The 26,188-nt window shown below is 40.1% G+C and overlaps 1 protein-coding gene across 1 annotated transcript; it reads right to left on the reverse strand.

Moving 5' to 3' along the window:
- Positions 1–2,772: 2,772 nt before the first annotated feature.
- Positions 2,773–25,847, reverse strand: CCDC190 (coiled-coil domain containing 190). The gene is made up of 4 exons (XM_063427523.1): positions 25,609–25,847; positions 11,831–12,028; positions 7,654–7,765; positions 2,773–3,513 (listed from the first exon to the last, which is right to left on the reverse strand). Exons 2-4 carry the CDS (start codon positions 12,018–12,020, stop codon positions 2,922–2,924), a joined length of 894 nt encoding a protein of 297 aa, XP_063283593.1. The 5' UTR covers positions 12,021–12,028; positions 25,609–25,847; the 3' UTR covers positions 2,773–2,921.
- Between the last annotated feature and the right edge of the window lie 341 nt (positions 25,848–26,188).

The following is a 26,188-nucleotide window of genomic DNA, read 5'->3' on the forward strand; positions in this document are numbered from 1 at the left end:
CAAGCAGACAAGTCGCACATAGAGAGAGCTCCTGGAAAAACTAAAACCGAAAAATTAACGACTCTCCACCCGAGAAACCAAGCACAGACTCTACTGGAGCACCCCTACAGGCACGGGAAACAACTTGTTAAGGCATACCACTAATATTTCGGAGGTCGCACCCTGAAGCATCTTTGGGCCTACCCGCGGGCGCAGCCGAGAAGATACGGCCGGTCTCTCAGTTGTGTACACTGCTGTGGCGCATAGAGGTGAAAGGGACCCCGGTTCCCCCCCCCTGCCGTTGAGGGACATCACGGCACCCGCACAAGCGAGAATACCCCACTGAGAAGCACCGGACCGCAGGGACACAGCTAAGATGGCCGCCCATCGTAAACCCAAGCAGCGGAACACGCACGCCCAAAATGCCGCGAACCCTCTACAGGAATTCGATCGGCTCTGGGCAGTGTTGTGGGACCGCGGAATGGCTCACAGACTGGCAGTCAAGCTAGTGGCCACGTGGATCCGACCTAAAACACGCCGCCTCCACTACAGGCACCCCCCGCGAGCACCCAAACAGGCCGCCATGACACGCAAAGACCGGCGACCCCATGGGCGGGAAGCGACACCCGGCGACATGGGCAAACACAAAGGCCCACGCATACATGTGAGCAAAACCACACAACCTGGTCTCCACACAAGCCACTCACCTGATCCGGGAACCAGTGCACGGCACAGCTTCTATCATCCCCTCCACGCCGCTGCTGCAAAGCGAGAAGCCGCAAAGCTACACACTCATCTAACTGCACACAAGAGCGGACTCCCGGCCCAGAGGTGCCACTGAGACAAACACTGCAGGCAAGAAACCAGTCACTGCAAAGGGCATAGGCTAGATGGAAAATCTCGGTGCCTCATGAGCGAGCACGCCGCAATGGGGACAACCGGCAGCCACCTGTCTATCCTGCCAGCCTTCACCCTGAGGGACAGTACGGGACTTACATTTATCCTTTTGTTTTTCTCCAACGAAATAATTACTAGGCATAATAGTTCAAACATATCTGTTTTCCACCATAACCTCTTAGTTTGCACTGCTCCTTGCAACCGATGCTAAGATGTCTGCCATGCAATGTTTCCCCACTGTGTCTCTCCTCTGACTTCTTCTATCTGACAAGCTTATTTTGTTTCTGCACTAAAGCAATAATTCACACATTTATAATCCTGGCATATGTATAACTATGTGTACTCCACAGGAATGTAATGCCATATGCGCCACATAATCTCACCGTAACGAAATACGTATAAGCCTGTTTAGTTTAGCATGTTTAAAATAATCTTCAGATGTTCAAATGTCACCTACATTCTTGTTCCTAAAAAAAATTGTGCTGTTTAATCTGCCACACTGTAAAATGATATGAATAAGCCTGCAGTTGCTGTTGTGGCTCTGCAAGCTTGTTGTTACTGCATGCACAGCAAAAATAAAGAATTAAAAAAAAAAATTGACATTAGCCAGCCAGCTATACTTGTTTTGGGCATTCTAAGAATGTATCAGTGACCCAGCAAGTCATCCCATTCAGACTCCAAGCCACATGTCCACTTCAGATCACTTAACTGGTCATGGTGCTTGGAGTAATCCTTTGAGCTATTCTGTAAGCTACAGGAAGGCACATTGCAGCATGAGTCGCTATTGTGGTAACGTTGCATTGTTTTCTATAAAAATATAATTTCCTAATAATGTAAGCAATTGCCTGAAAAATACAGCCTCTAATTGGAGGAACATCACATCAATTATCTCCAAGCTGAAAAATCATACTTTTTATACATTTTTATAACTCCCTGATTTTACATCACAGACGAATAAAACATATAAGGCCTGTGAAATTCCAGGATTAACCCTGAGGGAACTGAGTGACTCTCTCACTATGTCCCGATGCACTGTAGGCCCCTTGGACACCAAAAATATCCAGGGGTTAAGTAATCGTTCTCATTTTATGTGCTAGGGGTTGGAGGCACAATTGGATAAAGACATAATGAATTACCTCTTCCAACGGTCTGGTCAGTGGATTACGGAATGCCCAGTGTTCTGGTCATAATACAGAGAGGACCAGTCCCCCAGGGTCTTGCAAAGTAATTTGACACTCAATAGATCCAACAGATACGCAGTTTTCTTGTCCCAAGTTTGAACATAATATCCTCCCGAGAGTTAGGCACTCCTGAGCCAATCAATCCCCACTCAAAACTTACCATAACTAGAGCCCTAATTACCCACATTAGTTCAGAGATGGAACAAGCCCTCTCAGGAATTTGGAATTAAGGCATGTACTAATTCAAAGTATTTTTTTTTTTTTATAATATTTATTTCCACTTTTTAGCCTTTTGTGTTTGGGGTTAATAATTTTGACATTAACAAAAAATATACATTTTTTTTTTTTTACAAATCAATATTTGAAACAAAATTTAAAAAAAAAATGATTAGGCTAATGACTCAACTAGGCAAAGCAATTAGCAACAATTAAAGAGAACAAACAACAAATAATAAACATATCTGCAAACAAGTTATTGAAAAGAGGAATGTGACAAATTGTCTACCAGAAATTTATATATATATATTTAGCATGCATGGAAAGTGTATGTTACACAAAGACAGTATTTGGCCACAAACAGAAACACAAAACAAGAAAAAGGCATAATTTATCACTTTGTATTTCATGATGCAAATAACGAATAACATGAAAATACATGCAGAAGGACAAAATGGAAGATATATATATGTGAGGAAAATGATTAAGCCATAAAGAAGTACAGTAGCAATACATGAGCAACAGAATAATACAAGCATCCCGAAGAGTCTCACTAATGTAATACAACAAATGACTTTTTGGGGTAAAGTTTGGTTATCAAAACATGGAAAAGCTTGTTTTACATTTTCATTGTGCAATGTCTTTTTTTTAACTGTCAGAGTAGTTTTCTTCATCATCTTGGGCTTGCTCTCTTTGGAATATCTCCTGCACACTTAGCTCCCTCTCCGACTCGATCTTCTTCGTATGCCGAATATACCTTGCCTTTTTAGCCTCCTCAAAAGAGTCCATCGCACTGGGCATTGTGTGAAGGGTCCGAAGCCCCCCATCTGGTGCATAGGTTTCTTCATCAAAATAAAGCTTTTCTTTGAAAAGAGAACCTCTTCTTGACCTTGCAGATGGAGGGGTAACATATGTTGGTTTTGTGAAGGTCTCCTGTAAGGATTTCATGCTTGACCCTAGCGACTTGTCACTGGATTCCATAGTTACTCCACTGGCTGAATCTTGGTCTTTGTTATTAGAATCTCTGACTTCAGTCACCGTTGAGTTCCCAGAAATGCTTAGTCTTCTTGCTATTGAATTTCCTACATCTGTCACACTCATTCCAGAAACAGGAGGCTCAGCCATCTTGCCTTTTTTGCCAACTCCATCCATGAAGTCATTAATGCGCATCTGAAGAGTCATAGATGAACCGGAAGCCATCACAGGCCCATTGGATCTGGATGCAGACTGTTTTCTTGTTCTGAAAATATGTAAATAACATCCAATCTTTACATGAAAGATTTTTTTGAAGGCATCGTAGAACTTAGAACACCGGACTTATTTTCTATAGAAAGCAAAATGTTCTTTTTACACAAGATTTAATTATAGAGATTATATTGCCACAGGTTACCTCATTTATTTACTCCCAATCATAAAGGGACACTATAAGCACCAAAACAACTTTAGTTTAATTGAGGGGTATGTGTGTATAGATCATGCCTCTGCAGTCTCACTGCTCAATTCTCTGCCATTTAGGAGTTAAATTACTCCTACTGTCATTGAAAAACCTCTCCTGCATGTGACCTACACAGTCTCCCCTACACATTTACTTTAAAGAGAGGTCTAAAGTTTACATTTTCAGTATGTTTAATTTATCATTTTTATCTCCTTCTCTGTTAATAGAAGAGAGTGTTAAAATACAACCCTCCTACCTCCCTGCCCCCCACAAAAATTATAAAACCTCACAATTGCAATACCACTAAACTTAGATTATGTCCAAATTTGTATTACTCATGTTACTAGCTGTTGCAAACAATGTGGAGTATAACCCTGGTCCCCCAACAGATTTCATTCCTAGTCTCCCCCTTAAAAAAGGCTTCTCCTTGCACTGTAACATCCACAGTTTACTACCCCTACTATTCACATTATTCACAAATGATCTGCCTAAGGTTGGCAAAGCCTCACATGTACGCAGACGACACCGTAATCTATGCAAGCAAACCACATCTACCACAGCTTGAGGCTATGCTCCAAAACCACTTCACAGAGGTAGAAAGTGGACCACAAAAACAAACTCTCCCTAAACACTGACAAAACTGTCACAATGATCTTTGGAACAGTACCCAAATTACACAATTCCCACCTATGCATCAGAACAAAATCAAATAGCACACTGAACGCAGTCCATTCTTTCAAATACTTGGATATGTTGTTAGACCCCAATCTATCTTTTAGCCTCCACATAGAAAAAACTGCATCTAAACTTTATCCAAAACTAGGTGCCCTGTACAGAAACAAATCCTGCCTAGGCCCTACAGTAAAGGAAAAGATTGTACAGCAAATGCGGAGGCCAATCATTGATTATGGGGATGTATTATTTGCACCTGGACCGCAAACACACCTTTATAAACTTACTACATTGTATAACTCGTTCTGCCGTTGTGTGCTACAATATAATTAAATGACCCACCATCGTGACATGCTGAAAGAGCTAAACTGGCTATATCTAGAATCCAGACACACCCTTCGTCTTTCCAGCCTTATGTTTAACACTTTAAGGACTGAGCCAAATGTACACGTTGTGGTCAAAACAAAACCTGGAATATTACTTTATGTCTGTTCACCTCTTTCATATTAAGGGCACCCACACTTATATATCATTTTATTCAGGGGAAACAGGGCTTTCATTTAACATCAAATATTTAGCTTAATGAAACATAAGACTGGTATGTCCAGTCTTTTCTAGTAGCCACTTAGTAACAAAACTGGCCAAATTTAGCGTTCATATTTGTTTGTGTGTGGAAAATGCAAAAACCTAATTTGAACTCTAATTTTGGCCATTGTTTGTGACTAAGCTACTAAAAAAGACTAGACATGCCCCATTTGCAATTCCTTGGGTTGTCTACTTTTGCAAATAGTATGCCATCATGAGGCTAATTCTCATTCCTGGGCTACCATGTGGTCTCAAAAGCAACATAACCAATCGGGCAAATTTTAATGTGAAAAAAAAAAGGAAATTCAAGCCTTATATTTGACTCAGTAACTTTTTAATACACCATAAAACCTGTACATGGTGGGTACTGTTATACTCGGGAGACTTCGCCGAACACAAATATTAGTGTTTCAAAATAGTAAAATGTATCACAACAATTATATCGTCAGTGGAAGTACCGTTTGTGTGTGAAAAATGCAAAAAACACATTTTCACTGACGATATCATCTTTGTGATATGTTTTACTGATTTTAAACGCTAATATTAGTGCTCAGCGAAGTCTCCTGAGTAAAACAGTACCCCCCATGTACAGGTTTTAGGGTGTCATGGAAAGTTACAGGGTTAAATATAGGGCTTGCTAGCCAAGTTCTCTGGACTTTCAGCCTGGGTTGTTAGGCAGGTCGCCAAGTTCTCTGGACTTTCAGCCTGGGCTGTTAGGCAGGTCCCGCAAATTGTAATTAATAAAATGACTTGATTATGTAAAAATATATAAATATAATATATATGTATAAATAATTTTTTTTTAATATTTTTTATTTATATATAGCTATATATATATATATATATATATATATATATATATATATATATAAAGATAGATAGATAGATAGATATATACATATATGTATTTATAATGTCATTCTAAATGTATTTTGAATGTAATATATATGTATATTAATATCAAAATACAGTTAGAACAAATTAAAACTGGTATATAATTTTTTTTCAATTTATTTTTATAATATTTTTTATTTTTATTTTTCCATATTTAGAATGTATTTAATGATTATTTTTATTTTATATAGATATATATAAAATTAGCGTAATTCTATGTGTATTTTAATTTTAATATAATATATATATATATTAATATTAATATTAAAATACACTTTTATTAATGGTTTATGTATGTGTATGTGCATATAAAAGTACTTGGATCATATATATATATATGACCCGGTAAGTCCAAAGGAAGGCGGGGACGTTCTATGTCACCCGCCGGCGTTTAGGACAACCCTAAAAAGGACGGCATAGAACGCTTCTGGGAAGCTCCCACCCTACCTGAGCAGAATGCTCTCCTGGGATTTTCCCACCTCGTATAACCTCCGATTCAATACCAGCACTTGATTTAGTCTACCACAATAAAAAAAGAAATCGATCCTCATTTTCCTACAGAGCACCACAATTATGGACCTCCCACACCTCTTTCAAATCTTCACCCAGCATAAAATCCTTTAAGAGATCTCTCTCTACATATCTCAAAACAGAATGCACATGTCACCTATGTTAAATTTTGTATATATTGTGTATTAATATTGTTTTTTTATTTTCACTATTTTATTGTACCCTATCGTATCAATGCAATGTTTTGTGGACCCAGGACATACTTGAAAACAAGAGAAATCTCAATGTATACTTCCTGGTAAAACATTTTATAAATTAATAAATAAATTTAGAGCCTGTGTGAGCCTCATGTGTGTGAATAAAGTTCAATTAACATGATTTAAAAACTTCTAAAGTTAACACAATATGCTGTCACTGATTGAATATTAAACCATTTTTTTCATTAAGGCTGTGTGAGTTACAGCCAGTGGAGGTATGGTTAGGGCTGCCTAAACATAAACAAAAGTGATTTAACTCATAATTTGCAGAGAACTGAGCAGTGACACTGAAGGGGCATGGTCTATAGACCAAAACGGCTTCATTAAGCTGAAGTTGTTTTGGTGCTTAGTTTATCAGTTTAAAGACTGTGTAGGTAGGTATTGGACAAAAAAATGTCATGCATTTTTTTTCAAAAGAAAATTTTAGCGAAAATTAAATCTTTATACAAAGGTTGATTTTGAGGATATTTTTAAACATTAGCAAGTTATAATATTGTAAGTATTTTGTATCAAAACAGTTTCTTTGCGTGACAGGCCGTATGCATGCTAATATGTTAGTGGAAACTTGCAAAGGTTATATAAAACTAAATTTTTTTGGTAGTCTTATTGTAAGTATGCAAAGAGGCTAAAGAGAGCTAGCCAAAAAAAAGCTTTCAAGTTCACACTTATTTGGAATTTGACTGGTATGCAATCATCTTATTTACTTAGCATGATAGTATTTTGTTTAATCTTTAAACAAATCTTGTTTTATCTTAGCAGTTACTGTACATAATATATAGGACACCATAAGGATATACTTTTATCACAACTCATTATTTTGTGCTAATTTTGTTGATAATGCAGATTAAAGTAATCAGGCTGTGTTAATTATTACTACTGGGAAATGTGTTTTGAGAATTTTAATTCCTAGATCTTTAGTTTGGAATTTGTACCCAAATTCAAGTTTGACAACTCCACTTGCCCCCAAGTGCTTGTATCAATGATGGGGTCAACCAACGTAAAGAGCAAACAAAACATTATAACTCACCTTTCTGCATGATTTTCAGGTCTGAGCAACTGTCCTCTGCCTCCTGTTGAATGTAAAGCTGGTTTTCCTGGGGGTACACCACTTCGAGTGGTGGTTTTGCTCTTAGCCGAAGCTGAAATTCAAATGATAAATCTTTACTATTCCATCTGTATAGATTTATAGCATAAATACACACTACTCAAGATTCCACTTCCATACATCCCCTGTAGAGATTATATATTGAATTGGCATTTAAATAATATGAGTTTTAACTGGAAAGGTTGACTATCAGCAAAACTAAGATAAAACTAAAAACAATAGTTGCCTATGGCAGGTCAACAGATGGGTATGGGTTATATAGAAACCCTATTTAGGTAACATAGGTTGCACTCTGCAGGGTGAGACAGTCTATGGAGGGTCTCGGGCTCTGCCCTAGGTTAAGTCCTGCAGACCGGGGGCTGGAACTGTCGGACCTGCAGCCATTCTCCATGGTACCAGCGTCGTAGAAGGTAGTATCAGTGCATGGAAAAGCTTCGCTGGGTCCTCCCCTGCCGACAGGACCAGCACTGAGTCTTCGTGGGGCACCACCAAAGTCCCTGACGCTCCCTACGGATACCTTATGTCATGCTCTCTTAAAGTGATCGGCAGGAATTGTAGCGGAATGCATTAAGCCTGTCCTATAACTTAACTGTGTAACTGTATTCGTTTATTGTATTTCTGTATTGATGTATGCTTTCGTATGTGGGTTCGGTAGTTTCATGAGAATGAAACTACCGAACCATTAGACCACCCCAGTGAGAAGTGTGCGCCTCGTTAGGCGTTCACACTTCTCACAAAAACCACAACTTGAACCTTAATTACTGATGCCTGGGTGGCCGCTGTTCGGTATACGAACCACGTGCGGCGGCCATCTTATGCATCAAAATCTCAGCGGTGTTTGGTCGTCGAGTGTCTGGAACTCAAATCAGACACTCAAACAACCGAACACCGCTGAGACCTCCAGAGCTCCGTAACTACCGAACGGAGGGACCTAACGAAGCCCCATTCGGTAGAAACCAAGTACTGACCGAGGGAACTGTAATGCAGGTGAATTTAAGTGTGGATGGCTAAGATTATTGTATATTTCAACTGCCGAACGGAGACCGACCGCAGGGCTCAAACGTATGGAACACTTTTCGGCTACCACCTTGTGTGCGGTCGGTCAAACCTCACCCTCCACCTAACTACCGAACCCCTGGTCCGATCTGGGTGAATTTTGGACATATTGTTCACCCAGATCAGGGCTACCTAGCGGTACCCTAATATTAATGTTATGTACTAGTTTAGGGGTATATCCAGGTTTGGGGTAATGTACTGTATAAGTTAAGGGGATTATGAGTCACTCTGAGGGGAGGAGATGTGTGGGAGGTAACAGTTACAGTATTGGTTACTGTCCTAATTGAGGTGAATCCCTCCCTTGCATGGGAGCATGCTTTATAAGGAACCCTGGAATAAAGATTGTCAGTTCTGCTCCTGAAACTGTGTGTCGTCCAGTTATTGGGATTGCTGTTGGGATATTGCTGTGTTATTTTACCTGCTGGAAACTCTGCTTGTGGATTTACAATTGCCTTGTTCCTGAGCCTCACTGGGATCTTAAGTGGAGAATAGCTGTGGGATATCAGCTCTCCGCTACAGGAATCTTCGCTGCTTCAATAGCCCTGTAAATGGTAGGTCATCCAAGATTTTAATCTGGCTGTTCTCTACAGTAACAGTGGGATGGGTTCTGAAGCGTGTCAGGAGGAAAGTTTTGACAGAGATGTCCCGAGTTACTACTATGGTGTCCCGAGGAGCATCAGCAGGGGCAGTGGGGGCTTTCTGGAGTCTGAATGTCGATACCATTGGCGTTGTTCAACTGTCTCCCCGCACTCCCAGTGTTTCCGCTACCTTATTAGTAAAGTCCATCAGGGCCTCTGGATTCACAGTTTCCAGCACACCACAGAGCCTTATGTTCCTCCTATGGTGTGTAGCTTCAACTGATGCAAATGTTCGGGTAAGTCGCTGGACCTCTTGGGATATGGTATACATTTGCTCTTGAGTCTCGGCCAGCCGGCCCTATGCGGTGAGTTAGGCTGCTTATTTCCAGCTGCACCCCCGCAAGGTCCCCTTTAGTGGATTGGGATGTATCAGCATCTGAGTCTGTTCTCCAGTGTACACTGCTGGGTGTCTGCAGGGCCACGGATCCTCCCCTTCAGAGCCATCCGATGTACTTGAGCCTCGTGGTCTGCCAGGGGTCATCTTGGGCAGGGCCGGGCCTGGGGTCTGTCAAAGGATCTGCAGATATCTGGCTGATAAGAGCCCTCAAGGTGGGCTAGTTTTCTGTGTTTGGGTCCCATCTCTCTTTAAGGGGTTCGAGGTGTAATGTGTCCCTATTTTCTTGGCTTAAAGGCTATTTTGCAGTCTGTGGAGCCAGAGCTCTTCACAGGCACGTCTGGTCAGTTGCTCAGCTGGCCACGCCCCCATAATTTTATACTTCTTTATCAGATTTTTCATTATAAAACATAATGCACATAAACATAGTAACATGTGAAATCTGTATTAAAAAATTATATATATATATATATATATATATATATAAATCTTAGTACAGTTGCAATGTCTAACAGGAAATTAAACAATAATATAGCTAACACAAAGAAACACAAAAATAAAAAAATCAATCAAACACTAAACAGTAGGATCATTCAAAATACAAAATTTGTTATATTGTTTTATGCTATTATCGTGGTCTCCGAATGGGGATAAGCGGAGAATCTAGAAATTAGTTTGCTATGCCATATGTTATTGTATTTAATTAACAATTGAGTATCTTTACTGTTGAAAAATCTCTCTGATTGAACTTGATAGGAAATTTGAGCCTGTACCTAATTCAAAGACAGGGTCTCTTGTCTTTTCCAATATTTGGCAATGCAGATCTTTGCCTCAGAATAGCAAGCTGTCTGCTGACATCATCAGAAGTGGTGGCCTGATCCAATCACAATGCTTCGCCATAGGATTGGCTGAGACTGACAAAGAGGCAGATCAAGGGCAGAGCCAGCATGATTCAAACACAGCCCTCGCCAATCAGCATCTCCTCATAGAGATGAATTGAATCAATGAATCTCTATGAGGAAAGTTCAGTGTCTGCATGCAAAGGGCGGAGATACTGAATGTTTGGATGCATTTTAGGCAGCCATGACCCAGGAAAGATTTCCAACAGCCATCTAAGGAGTGGCCAGTGAAATTATCACTAGGCTGTAATGTAAACACTGCATTTTCTCTGAAAAGTGCTTACAGCAAAAAGTCTGAAGGTAATGATTCTACTCACGAAAACAAATACTATAAGCTGTAGTTGTTCTGGTGACTATATTGTCCTTTTAAAAAATCCTTTTATATTATGTTTAATATGTTCCAATACACCACATTCCCACCAGATTTGAAGGTGTGTGCCTTTTTCACTTTGACATCGCCAACATAGCTCTGTAGTTTGTCTATCTATTTTGGCCAGCTTTGAGGCAACCAATTACCATCGATGGGTTAATTGATAGTATTGTTCTTGTAAATTAATACAATGCGTAGCTTTCCTTGTACTTTGCCAAACCTCGAACTATATTTGTAAGGGAAATTGATACATCAAATCCTGTTCCAATTTGTGTATATATTTTGCTTTGTATAAGGTATTTTCCGAGGACAAAATGGTAATAATTTTTATATAAGATTTGAGGGCCAATAAGATTGGGTAAATTTAACCCATAAATCGATTTCTATTTGACCCCAAAAATATATATTGTGTGCATGTCTAAGGGATGTACCGATTGTGTGTGTGGCTAGCAGATGCAGTGTGTGTATGTGTGTGTTGGTGGGTTGTAGTGTGTAAAGGGTTTGTAGAGTGCAACCCCTAAACACATATACACACACTGTGTATAGGGGCTACAGTGTGTGTATATGTGTATAGGTGTTGTATTTTTTGTGTATTATGAGATGTTATGCACGTGTGTGTATAGGGGTTATAGTGTTTGTGTATAGGAGGTACAGTGTGTATAAGGGACGTAGTGTGTGCATTGGTATATAGTGTGTACATTGGATTGTAATACACATATACAATTCATAATGCAGAAAGAACGAGCATGTAATGAAGGGTGGATTTGTGATCATCCTTTAGTGACACTACCGATGTTCTTACCCTGTTTCATCTTGATTAAATCCATTTGGAGCTTCTTTTGCTCCCTGGTCATAGTGTTGACATGATAAAGTTGGGCATCTTCTATCTGCTGAATCCCATTGTTAAGTCGCACCTCTGCCCTTTTGGCTCCACGTCTCTCAGCCTCCCATTGCTTATCCAAAGTGCCCTCAAGTCGTTTGGATCGACTCATATTTTAAACTGTGAACATAAACAGAATTTGGTCAACATTGTTACTTCAACAAGTAACTTAAAGGGACACTCTAAGTTCAATAATAACCTGTACTCCGTGCAAACCTTATGATGGAAAGAAGCCCTTGCCATTGTCTCATTGCACACAGTTACTTTTAACAGCAATAACGGCAAGTATAAGTTCTTATCGTCACTCACACATGCCAAAGAGAGAAGACTTTGCTGTCCCTATTTGTCACAGTTATTTTTCATTGGGCCCCATCCCATCATGTCCCAAACTCTTATTACAGAATTACTCCCATCTTACTGGGCAGAAGCTGGAGTGTAGCATCACAACTAAGTGGTTATATTTATAGCTCCATTCACAAAACTCTTAGTGGAACTATCAGTAAGCTGATAGCAACCAAGTCCAGCCTAGGCACCTGATTTATTTGCCATATCTGATGAATGGAACTGCTGCAGAGGAAAGGGATGTTCACTGGAGGAAGAGGTAGGAATGAGAGACAGACCAAAAGAGAGACTGGGGAAGAGAAATTGAGACTGAGGAAGAAAGAGTTTTGAGGGTGTATGGAAACTGGACAAGAGGGGACTATACAGAAACTTATGCAATACAGAAATTAAAGTGTATATGGTACTATTTTCTTCTTACAATCAAACAAAATGTGGTGAGAGCACACTAAAAGGCATAAATATTACCACACATGTAAATAGGATAATCCTGTAAATTAAAGCAAACACGAAAAACATAGGATAATAATGTTTTTAAAAAGTTAAACCTTAAAGGGACACTATAGTCACCAGAACAACTACAGCTTAATGTAGTTGTTCTGGTGAGTATAATAGCTCCCTTTAGGCATTTTCATGTAAAAACCTTATCAGAGAAAAGGCAGTTTTTACATTGCCCCTAGGGACACCTCCAAGTGGCCACTCTTTGGATGAATTTTCCTCATAGAGATGCATTGATTCAATGCATCTCTATGAGGAGGTCCTGATTGGCCAAAACAGCATTTGGCCCTGCCCCCGTGCCGTTTTAGCCAATCCAATGCTTTCCCATAGGGATTGGCCAAAAATCGTCCATTTCGATGATTTCACAAAGGGGGCGGAGCCAGCGCAAGCGGACCCGCGGGGCGCTGGAAATAAGACCAACTGTCAGAACTTCAATGGTAATTCCAAGATTACACACCCACTTAAAAACGAGATACACTAGCTAATAGACCCAATACAGTGTTGCAAAGAGTTGCAATAATCAAGGGTACGGAGCTGTGTCTAATTAAGTTCTTTCAAGCACATTTATTTTGACTTCTTCTTTTACTACATTTATTATCTTTTTGTGTGTGATTTCTTTACCCGTATAGGGATTCAATAAAGTTTGTGTTTTTAATCAAGGCACCTAGCCGAATACCTGTTTAGTTAATTCAAACAAGGGTAATAGGATTAGTATTGGTCTTGTTTTTTGCAAGCCTAGTCTAATCTTTCTTTGTATAAACGTCATACTATGGGACAAAAACTCTAAATGATCCTAAATATAAAAAACTTAAATTAGTAACTTAAGAAAACATATATATAGTATTCCGGACCAAATGACATGGAATATATCCTATTCAACAGGAAGACCTATAACTTATATAAAAAAACTATATATATATATATATATATATATATATATATATATATATATATATATATATATATATATATATTACATTATATTTAGGAAAAGTCCTGGGGAAAGTAGAAAAAAGAGGAAATGATGTTAGAAAAAAGGGAACAATTTTAATATTTAACATAAATATGAGAGCATAACAAAAAACATAAATTTTTAAATATATAAAAATAAATACATATAAAAACATATATTTATCTATAGTATATAAAAATATAAAAACATAAAAATTTAAAAAAGAAGAGAATAAAAAAGTAACTTCTATATCTTTATATTTCTATATATATGGAGTAATCTCAAAATCAGCATGAAATCCTTGTGGTATGAGGGTGTCTACATTAAAGATCCATTTCATCTCTGTTTTCCAGAAGAGGTTATGTTTATCTCCACCCGTCCAATGAACTGTTATTCTCTCTATTCCTAGGAATTCTAGTCCACTTGGATCCCCATTGTGGAATTCCATAAAATGTTTAGAGATGCTATGATTAGTAAATTTATGATTAATATTATAGATATGTTTTCTAATATGAATTTTTAAAGTAAGTGACGTTTTACCTATAAACTGAAAGCCACAAGGGCATATTATGAATAAATAATGTCCTTCATATTGCACGTTATAAAAGTTTTAATATCATAGTCTTTTTTAGTTGCCAATTTTAAAATCTTTTTCAGGGGGCGGGGCCTGACCGCCATGCTGGCCAGGCACATGGCATACCAGCTCCAGCAACTTTCAATGCATTAACCTACAACAAGGAACCTTTTGCCCTACCCGACCACCTGTTGAGGTGGGCCAGCACATGGGGAGACCCTGGACCCGGGGAGAGGCTTGCGACTACCGTTTTAGTCCCTCGGAGAGACACGCACCGCTCCTTATGGATGAGGCCTACTCAGGCGGTGAGCGAGGCGGACGGCCGCCGCCCGCTATCCTGCCCAATGCTGTCTAGCCAGGCCCCCTTACTTGAGCGGACTGGGCCCTGTTGCCCCCCCTCTGGGCCGGTGGGGGTGATCCCGGCCGACACCCTATACGCGCTGCATCCTCCACTACACCGAAGCTCCTTGGGACCGCTGAAATGCAGACCAGGCCACGAGCCATATCTAAAATGGCGGCGCAGTAACCCTGCTGGCTCGCACGGTTACCACTACAAGCTAACACATGCAGCACAGACCCAGCCACCCAGATCCAATAGACAACCCCTCGGACCTGCTCAGCCGACCGGCACAGAGTGCACATCATCGCTCCGGTCCGACCTGGCTCGCACCACCTCCACAGTGACACCTAACAGCCAAACCGCAGGGAGAGGACACCAAACGGCTGGAGGAAAGCGGCTGCAACGATCTCCTCAGCGCAGGGGGACTTACCAGCCTTCAGCAGCCACACAACAGAACCCATGACTTGAGGAACCAGCTTGGGTCTCATTGAGGGAGCAAAGCCTGCCCAATATCCCTCCAGGGAGTAGGAAGACTTAACTGCACGCTGCTGAGACGGTGGGGTGTTCACATATTACAAGCGACTGCTCTCAGGACTCTGTCTATGTTAAACTATGCTCTTAGCAATAGCAACAGCAGAATAGAATACCCTAGCAAAGTTAACACATGAGTAATTAGTAACTTAAAACTGGTGCAAGTATAATCAAGTGCCCTCACCCTGTATATATACATTGTAAGCTCTACTTAACTTGACACAGCATAACAACCTCTGTCTAAATAGTACAGCAATGTTACTTTCTGTTATAAGCAAGATATAGTAAGGTTCACCTAGCATGCTAACCCACAGGTTACAGGATTAACCAGTATACTAAACGACCAAACACTGAGACAAGCAGATTTTCTGTGTAACCAGGTTCTATAATGAACAAAAAAGTGCTATGTATGAATGCCATGATACTGTAAAATGTAAAACATGTATTACTCCATTGGCTTGGACTAGCTATTGTGGCTTGGCAAGCGTGTGTGTTAAACCTAAGCACTGCAAAAATAAAGAATTCGAAAAATCTTTTTGAATTTATTCTTTTTCGATTTGCACCCTCTACATTCTCCACAATAGTAAAAACCAGTTTGTTCTTTTAAAAAATTACTTGTATTCCTTTAATTTTCTTTATCTAAAAAACTTTTGGTTTAAATCTAAATTCTAGGTTTTTCTTCTAAAAAAGGGGATATTTCTTCATCAGTCTTAAGAATGTGCCAGTTCTTATTAATAATTTTCCATATATTATGATTGTTTGAACACAAATTAAAAATAAGTGGGACTTCCATCTGTCTGGCTTTCATTTTTGACCTTATATTTAAGAAGTTGTTGTCTTTCTATTTTTTCCACTTCCTTACAGGTTTGTTCTAAAAATTACGTGTTATATCCTTTTTCTAAAATTGTTCTTTTAAAAGTCTGGCTTGTTTTATATATTCTTTATTTTCCGTACAGTTGCGTTTAAGGCTTCAAAATTGCCCTTTTGGAATATTGCTTAACCAAGCTTTAAAATGTCAGCTAGTGCAAATGCAATCAATAAAACTATTAACATCCACTGAATTTAAAAAAAGTTTTACTTTTAATCTGTTGGTCTTCAATATAAATAGATAGCTCTAAATTTGGGTGGAATTTATATCGTGAGTGAGTGTAATATTCCACTCATTAACATTAAGAGAATCAATAAATAGTTTCCAAATAGTAAACTGCCTTTCCAAATAGTAAAAATATTGTCAATGTAACGTTTATAGAGGACCAGATTTGCCCCAATGTCTTTTCTGGAATAAATAAAAAGTTCTTCCCAGTAAGACATAGACATTTGCATAACTAGGGGCAAATATGGTCCCCATTGTCGTACCCTTAATCTGAAGCTAAAATGAACTATTAAACCAAAAGAAATTATTTTTTGAACTCATATTTATTCCCTCAAGTCAGTTTGAGAGCTGGAAATGTCTCCAAATTTAGTTAACAAAAAAAATTAATCTTCCCATTTAAGATTTAAAATATTTAAAAAACTAAAGGTGTGTTTTACATATACTTGGCAGTGCTTTACCGGACTTTGCAGGAAATAATCATTATACTGGGATAGTGGCGATAAAAAGGATCCAATGCTAGACACAATTGGTCTCCCCGGTGGATTATTAACATTTTCATGGACCTTGGGGAGAACATAAATGACCTGTATTTTTGGAAATTGAATATCTAAAAAAATCATACTCTTTTTTTATTTAAAATTCCGTCATTTAGTCCCTTATTTAAAAATGTCTTATAATCACTTATAATCACTTTTAATTGTTTCCAGGGGGTTGTTGCGGAGTTTTGTATAAGTAGTTTCATCTCTTAGTTGGCTATATACAGCGGGAAACACTCTTGATCTCGCCTTCACCAACCTCGGTACTGCCTCTAATCTCTCCAATATTCCTTTTCCTCTATCTGACCACCATCTGCTGACTTTTGACATTGGCATACCTAAGACCCTATGACACCACCATCTGAACATCCCTCTCAGAGGAACCTCAAATGTCTTGACCTAGAGCATTTCTCCACTAATCTCCAAGCTCTCCTTTTACCTATCTCAAACCTCACCTGTCCTAGTTCTGCAACTTCTTTCTACAATTCCACCCTCTCCTCTCAACTAGGCACCTTCTACATTTAAACGCCGCAGGCGCCCCCATCAACAACCCTGGCACACCAAGCTCACTCGATACCTCCAAAAATGCCATAACCTTAATGCCAACAGTTTTGGTTTCAATCAGCTTTTATTTGTGTCATCGAAATGTACAACAGTGCGATAGTCGTAAATAGCAATATGATTGCAAATGAATGTAAACTTAAACAGTATTATCAATTAGGAGGTAATAAAACATCAGTATCGGTAGCCAACAGTTTTGATATGTCCCTACCACTCCTTACAATGGGAGGGGAAGGAAGGCATTTCTAATACCATAACCACTACTGAACACCCTAGTGGTTAAGGTGCCTGTAGTGTTCCTTTAGCACTATGTACTTAGGAAACCTTGGGGTTTGGGTGCTCCATTGAGCCATTGCACCTACGGGGATTTGGGCAGCTCTCCGGTCCATTAATAATGGATTGGGCACATTGGGCAGTTGCAACACTGACTGGTTTTCTCACCTTTGTATACTGAATAAAACAATAAATGTTGTTGTAATGGTTGTAATGGTTGCTTAGAAATGTTCAATGAGCAGTTACTAAAATAATAAGTTGACATTCCATATTTTCTGAGTTGCATAACATACAATGCATGAAACATAAGAACTTAAACAAAGTAAAGCCACAGTGTGATGTAATTCTCGGGCTGGAAATGTTAAGCAGGCTGAGATTGTGGCATACAGTGCTATAAGGAAACTCAGTGGGAGATATTTATCAAAGTGTTCTGAATAGTGGTGGTGGCTAAATTCCATCATTATTTTGATAGCATTTATTACAGTGATCTAAAACGTGATAGTTTTTTTCATAGTAAATTCTGCCAGTTTTCACAGAAACTACTATTTATGAAGACTGCCAAATTTACAGGGGTGAAAAAATATTGTTCTCGGCCCAGGTGGGCTCAATGCTGGAATCTTAACAGCTTAGTATGTAGTTGTGTCCGAGGGTGGCTCACGGACCCCTTCTCCGCCCCTCTCTGCCTTGGTTTTGCTGCCATGCTTCTGACCTCTATTTGCGCTCAGAAACGAGCGAAGATTACATCCAGCTGCGACATCATTTGGGCCAGTGCCAAGCATTGGCTTCATACTGCTTCCGGAGCTCAGGATTAGGAGGCCTGTCCGCCATTTTGATGGGTAGCTTCGTGGCATATTCCCCAGCATTGACTGCTGCGTGTGGAAAGCGGGATGCGTAGAGCCGAGCAGCGGGGACCGAAATAACCACCACCGGCTGTTTAACATAAGAGGGGTTACTGGATTTTTAGCTAGGGTAGCTTGAGAAGTGAACCACGGTGGCCCCATACATTTTTGGTAGTGGGCAAACTGAGAAGGCCTGCTTAGGATGCCTGGGGTAGCCAAGTAAGTGTAAAGGCTAGGAATACTTATAGCGGGCTCGATATAGGGTTGACAGGCACATATGTAAAGTCCGGGTAGGCCATCTCTCTGGGAGATCGCATCAATGAATAAGACATTTGAGTAGAGCATGAAACAGAGGGGGCATAACGGGTATGCACTGGAAGCCAGGTTCAAACTGTGTGTGTCACGTCCTGGATCTAGAGGAGAATGTTCAGCTTTAGCCAACTCCTAGGCTCGGGAACTCGCGGGTGTAACTTGGAGTCAGTCCACAGAGGGGGTTAGTTGTGGCAACCCTCCAGCCACTGGCTGTGGGGAGGGCCTGCATTAGTATACCATGGACTTGGGTACTCATGGCTGAGTCCAAGTCTTTCCCTAACGGGATACAGCAGGAATGCTGGGATGTTTACCGCCTGTGGCGTTGTATCTGTATGTATATGTGTGTGTCTCTGTATGTATGTATGTACGTACGTACGTGTGTGTCTCTGTATGTAACAAAAACAAACTCTTCCTAAACACTGACAAAACTGTCACAATGATCTTTGGAACAGTACGTAACTTACACAAATTACAAAATGCCCATCTATGCATCAAAACAAAATCAAATAGCACACTGACTGTAGTCCACTCTTTCAAATACCTGGGTATGTTGTTAGACCCCAATCTATCTTTTGGCCTCCACATAGAAAAACTTGCATCTAAACTTTATCCAAAACTAGGTGCCCTGTACAGAAACAAATCCTGCCTAAGCCCTACAGTAAAGGAAAAAATTGTACAGCAAATGCTGATGCCAATCATCGATTAAGGGGATGTAGTATATACACCTGTGCTACAAACCCACCTTAATAAACTTAAAGGGACACTATAGTCACCAGAACAACTACAGCTTATTGAATTTGTTCTGGTGAGTAGAATCAATACCTCCAGGTTTTTTGCTGTAAACACTGTCTTTTTAGAGAAAATGCAGTGTTTACATTACAGCCTAGTGATAACTTCACTGGCCTCTCCTCAGATGGCTGTTAGAGATCCTTCCTGGGTCATGCCTGCCTAAAATGCATCCAAACATTCAGTGTCTCCTCCATCTGCATGCAGACACCGAACTTTCTTCATAGAGATTCATTGATTCAATTAATCTCTATGAGGAGATGCCGATTGGCCAGGGCTGTGTTTGAATCATGCTGGATCTGCCCCTGATCTGCCTCTTTGTCTGTCTCAGCCAATCCTATGGGGAAGCACTGTGATTGGATCAGGCTACCACATGTCAGCAGACTGCTTGTTTTGAGTCTAACAGCATGCAGAGTTACAGCTTCAGGTTTGAATACAGTAAGATTTGTACTATATCTATGGGGGCATAAGGGGCTAGTTGGTGGTGTTAACACTATAGGGTCAGGAATACATGTTTGTGTTCCTGACCCTATAGTGATCTTTCTTTTTTTTTATTTTTTTTAATTCTTTATTTTATTTGTGCATAGATAAATCACATCTGGCTTACAATGCTAAGGTAAGCATTTTTCGACATAGCTTGCCAATATTTAGGCATTAGTGGATACTGCACAGTTTTATATATAATAACATTGCTTATCTAAGTGTTGTGTTATGTTGCTGTATATAGAAGGTAAATTACAGGATTAAACATAGAGTAATATATGAATAAAGTAAGAGGATAACAAAGGCTTAATTATTGTTAGGAAACATGAATTAAGTCACATGAATAAACAGGTAGGTATACTAAAAAGTCTGGTCATCTGCTGGAATGGTTAGGAAACCGGTATCAAACAGTCCCCTTATCACAGGTACTTCACCCAATGCCTCGGCTGGGCACAGCTCGGAGGTTGCCGCTTGCTTTCACCGTCTGGGCCATTCTGCTGTCTAGGTGTGTTCTCCGGGCTGCTGCAGGGGTTTGGTATTTCCGCAGCGGTGATGATCTTTGCCTTGCAGCTCGTGGTTCCCCTCTCTTGTGCCTGCCGGTGACTTTCCTTGTAGGAGGTGCTTGCAGTGTACCGGGGCACTTGTGGTGAGGTGTTAATTGGCACCGTGCGTGGTGCTTTAGGGTGCTGGGTTTTGGTGGAGGGCGGAGTGAGGCTGGCTTCGACCTGCATGGGCGGTTAGCAGTGGTCCGGTGCATGCATGGTTTGGGTTTCAGAGAGGTGCTGCACTGGTTCCGGCGCCATTTTCGGCCTGTCGTGCCGCTGATCTGTGCGGGAGAGGGCGCTGCATTCGGTAAGTGCTCGACCTGTGGGTGTGTTGCAGCCTGTCTTTGGTCTAGTTTGAGCCAAAAGGCCTCGAATAAGGCATCCAGCCTCTCTAGGAAGTCAACTTTTCGCGGCTCTGGACCGGTCGCCGCCATTTTGGGGCTGGATCGGCTCTGCTTGGATTGCTGCCTCGCCGCCCGATGGGGCCCTCCTGGGACCGGGATAACCCCCACCGGTCCATAGGGGGGGGGAACAAGGGCCCAGATTCAAGCTGTTAGCCGTCGAGGGCGACGAGGGAGCGGCCGCCTCCCCCGCGCCGGCCATGCTGGTAGGCCTCGGTTCACCAAGCCAAGGTTCCTGAAGTTGGTGCCACATGCTTGGTGTCAGCGTGCAGCCCTTGCCATTAGCTCCTGGTTGGTGGTCCATTCAGCTAGTTTGAAGTCTGTTTAAGGCATTTAAATCAGGCTAGTTTGCCACATGGAGCAGGAGCAGCTCCAACCTGCGTCCGCTCAGCTCTGCGGCCAGGCCCCGCCCCCCTATAGTGATCTTTTAATACATGTTATAACCTGTTCTGTCGCTTCGTGCTACAATGTAATTACATGACCCACCATTGTGACATGCTAAAATAACTAAACTGGCTGTCGCTGGAATCCAGACGTACCCTTCATCTTTCCAGCCTTGTGTTTAGGAGCTTTTCTCGGAATCTCCCACCCTAACTGAGCAGAATGCTCTCCCCGGCTGTTACCACCTCCCATAACCTCCGATCCAGTACAAGCACTTTTTTTAGTCTATCTCGATACAAAAAGAAAGCGTCTCGATCCTCCTTTTCCTACAGAGCACCGCAATTAGGGAATGACCTCCCGCACACATTCAAATCTTCCACAGGCTTAAAATACTTTACTGATTGGCCCATTTCTGCTGACTTTTGGTTAGTCTGATCTGTTTCCTGAATCTATTTTTTAGGTGCTAAAGTTCTGTAAAGTCAAACTGACATGTAGCCTCATTTGGAAGTTCCAAATTTTATTTTTTTTCAGGAAAAATGGTTGGCTGGGCCAAATTGTCTCGCTATGCAGAAGTCTATTTTATTAACTAAATCCAGAATTTTTGTGGAGAAATAACAAGTTAATTGCAAATTTTAGGTCCTAATAGCCAGTCAGAAAATAGCTGAGACCTACTGGTCCTCCCACCCTGACAAGACAACCAACTACCCAAGTGACCTGTCTATTCTACCTCTTAGACAGCTGACGCACTCACCCAGTGGTACAGCGCTTATCAGTCCTGTATCTCAAACCCAGCCAGATGGACAGGTGGGACACCACCATGCCCTGATATAACTACTCCTTTTACACAATGTTTGTTAAACAAGCGTGCTACTGTGTTAATGACTGGCACTGTTTCACTGATAAATTATAAAAATATGCAATAGTAGAATACTATATTTATATATACTAGATTTACAGTATGTTCGAGTTATGAGAAGTAAAAGTGTACAATATTTAGTACTACACTGACTTACGGAACTATCCACTGCAAGTTTATTTACTATACATGTTGTAATGTTGATACTTCCCTCCTATCCTTGTAGAGTCAGAAACCATGTTGTACACTGCTTGTATTGCTTTTATACCATGAGATTTGCATTAACTGAAAAATGAAAAACCTACAATAAAGATTGTTTTTCACATCAGTTTAGGCAATACACTCTATAAAATCTCAATTTCTACATTTCTAAATAGTTGCTAATCATTTGGCTAATTAATGCAGAGATGTGATTTTATTATACAAAAAGTATTACTACTAATCACACACTCACGTCGATCGAGGGGGCACCGGCCTTCCTACAAGCACTGGGACTAGCAGAAAGCCATCAGCACCCACAGTTGACCACCCTCAGGGACACTTGAGATCCTGCCCGAGTCACCCCCTTCGTCCCGAGAGCCAGAAGCTCACAGGCAGCTGACACCTGACTACATCTGGGGACTGGGCCAACACATATGGCCATGGCACCTGAGCAGACGCTACTGGGGCAAACTCAATGAGAAGCTGTTATAACCGTTTAGCATTAAGTTAGATTTGTATTTGGTTGTTTTTTTCTCTTTGATCTCTCCCACACATGTTCACCGCCCAACAAGAGCGCTAGAATCCGCAGAGACATGAGTCTCGATGCATACTAACACAACACTCCCCTCCCCCCCCCCGCTGCCCCTTTGGGCAGGGGTATCACATAGCAAGAAGGATGCACATCTCCCCCTAGGCAATATGGCAAAGCCAAAGAAACTAGTCCTGCGCTCAAACTCCCATTACTCCTGGGCGGCAGCAATGACTATAGTACACATCTGCCAAAATACATATAGTAAAAACCAAAGAAAAAAAAGTTACCTGCGCTCTTTCCACATCCCTACGTATTTCTAAACAAATGGAGGTTTTTAGTTACCTCCAATGGCCATGAGAGGGTAAGCCCACCTGCCACATCAAGGCAGACCTCTTATGTGGGTCCTAACGCTAACCATTTGCCTTGCTTCCCTTGAGCTTCTGGCAAAAATATCTCTAATGAGACAGAAAGGGGTCTTTTTTTTTTATACGGCAAAGCGCCTAGCGAATCTCACCCACGCAATTCAACAACTCAGCCACTAGGCAAATGACACCCCACACACCGGGGTAACTCCCGCATCTCACCACAGGCATACACACGATATGCCACCACTACCCTCAACACAGAATCTCGAACAACTCTACTACACATCACATGGGAACACCTGAGAGCTAACTTCCTCGAAACACCCAACACCCACAACTCCTCTCAGATGCGCTCAAAATGTTATACCCTGTTATTGTACTTACAAAAAAAAAAGGTGCTATGCTATTACTGTACTGATCTATACTTATAATGCCAATGTCGGACACACCTGTACTGTACAAATCTTATGCATGCTATGCACCGCCAAAATTTCCTTTAAAGGAAAATTTCCTTTAAAGGAAAACTAAAGCGATAGGAATACAAACCTATATTCCTTACTCTTTAATGTCCCTGTCCTCAGTTTTATATATATTATTATTATTATTATTTTACTTTAAATGTATTTTTTTTTTTTTTTTTTTAAACCCCTTCCTGGAAAAAAAACCTTCCTAGAGCGAGTGCATGCACTCTGAGCCAGCGCTCTATAAGAAGCCTAATATTGGATCGCGCAAGGCCCCTGTGACATCAGAGGGGGGGTGAAAGTCAGCACTGAAGGCACTGTATTCCAGGTTATTACAATTCTTTTATTTGCATGGGTATATTGCAAATAAAGGAGGGGCTTTTCCATAGTGCCCAATAGGGCATATTACAAAGGAAAGATCCCCTCCCTTCAAAAGGTTTGTAGTAACCCTTTAACATACACTTTTTTGCATGGAAGTATTTTCTGTTTTTTATGTTAGTGTAATTATATTTGCAATTTTGTTTTGTTTGCCAGTTAAAGAGCAAATAAAAATAAAAAAATAAAAAAGACAGAATGTCAACTGTTGCAAATATTTTTTTAAAGCAATTTATATTTGCAGTTATTTATTTTTTTCTAAATCAAGCTTGGTTAAAATATATATATCTAATGGCCACCTGTGTTATCCTTTATATATGTTATATTGGCAACCAGCGATATCTTACAAAGTGTTAAAATTGAAACCAGTGTTAACCTTCATTCGCTTTATATTGGCAACCAGCGATATCTCTCTATATGCAACCTGTGACAACACATATCATGTTGTAATGTTTTCAATTACTGCAGCCTTACCATCAGCCACAACATAGCCTGCGCCCTGCGTTTAACCATAGCTGCACGTTTAAGCATGTAAACATACCAATCTGTAATTATTTTTGCCTAGAATTAATCTAAGTGTAAACCTAACCATTGGAAGAGTACACTACACGTTATAAATGCCTCCTAGAGGACTTATCTTGTATAATGCTTGCTGGTGCTATTTTTCAATACTTCTCACCTGAATTTTAAGCATGTATTTTCAAACTTTTCATACATAGCTCGATGTTGGTGCCAGTAGGAAATTCTTAAATGGTTCACTTAAGCAATTTACTATGATAGCTGTAGTTATAGCGTGTACCTAGCTTGTAAGGATAATTTAACTTTTCCAAGGGGCCTACTGTGTGATACCCAGCGTGTACCCAAACAGAATTGACACGAATATTCGCAGTTGAACCTTGTCCAGCATGTAACCTAATCTTAACACTAACTTAAGCAACCATACCGTTCGCGATGTTTAGCCTATTTAGCGTGATTCACATAACATACCGTTAGCGATGTTTAGCCTATTTAGCGTGATTCACATAACCGTTGTTTTAGATTGCATCTTAACACAACTTGTTTAACATACGCTTCTGTTAAAAGTCCTATAAAAATAAAAATGAGGCACTTAAATTTCGGAAAGGTAAATAGCACTGTTACAGCTGTATTAACCATTATCTATCTCTTGTGGAATACCCTTGCATTTCCCTTTCTTTATTCTGTACCCTTCATATATGCCTCAATAAAATAAAGATTGACAAAAAAAAACTATATATATATCTTAGTACTTGTTATAAATTTAAAAAAAAAATAATGTACCAAAGATATGAGGAAAAACAATCCATTATTTTAGATATATATTAGAAATGAATCAAAAATGTTTTGAACCGTAAATAGCACTGACATTTATCAAACTATAGAAATACATTTTTCTATAATTTCCAAAATTCTCCAAAAATGTTCATCAAATAATATTTAGAACTTACCACGCAGAACTCAATTTGCTTTATTTTCAGAATATTTCAAATCCGTCCTTGGTTTAGTTTCAGCGACTGTAATCTGTTCCTCTAAACAGAGGACTTTTTTTCAAAAGTTTAATAAAAAAACAAACCAACACAAAATAACTTTAAAAATGTCAAATACTATATAAAAAGATATATATCCTCTCTGAAGTCCACTGCTGATGTGTTTGCAAAGACTGACTGCGAGTTGTAAAGTTGAAAGCATGGAGACTATTACACTTGTTCCCAACAAAAGCTAAGCTTTTTAATAGGTTAATGACAGACTAACAGCAGCCTGTACAATACTCGGTGCATTGTGTGCTCTGTGCTTCTGTGTGGCTAAATGCCTAGACAGTGGGAGCTGACTAGATACTCCATGGATACCATCAGTAAAACAATGAAATGCAAATAGCTCTGCAAGTTTGTGTGCATATGACATATTGCTTGAGGAAATACATTGCATTGGACTGTAATCAATACCATCAAATGACCACAGCAACATAGACTGACAATTAGTTTACATTAACAACAGACAAGAACTAGTCTGGCATATTTTGATCTATAC

The sequence above is a fragment of the Pelobates fuscus genome, chromosome 7 (assembly GCF_036172605.1).
Source record: "Pelobates fuscus isolate aPelFus1 chromosome 7, aPelFus1.pri, whole genome shotgun sequence".
Taxonomy (NCBI): domain Eukaryota; kingdom Metazoa; phylum Chordata; class Amphibia; order Anura; family Pelobatidae; genus Pelobates; species Pelobates fuscus.

Coding starts and splice junctions, on each gene's coding strand:
- CCDC190 (XM_063427523.1), bottom strand. CDS start 12,020: ATGAGTCGATCCAAACGACTTGAGGGCACTTTGGATAAGCAATGGGAG. Junction 7,766..11,830: donor TTTAATCAAGATGAAACAGG/GTAAGAACATCG, acceptor TTTGAATTTCAG/CTTCGGCTAAGAGCAAAACC. Junction 3,514..7,653: donor CCTGAAAATCATGCAGAAAG/GTGAGTTATAAT, acceptor ACATATTTTCAG/AACAAGAAAACAGTCTGCAT.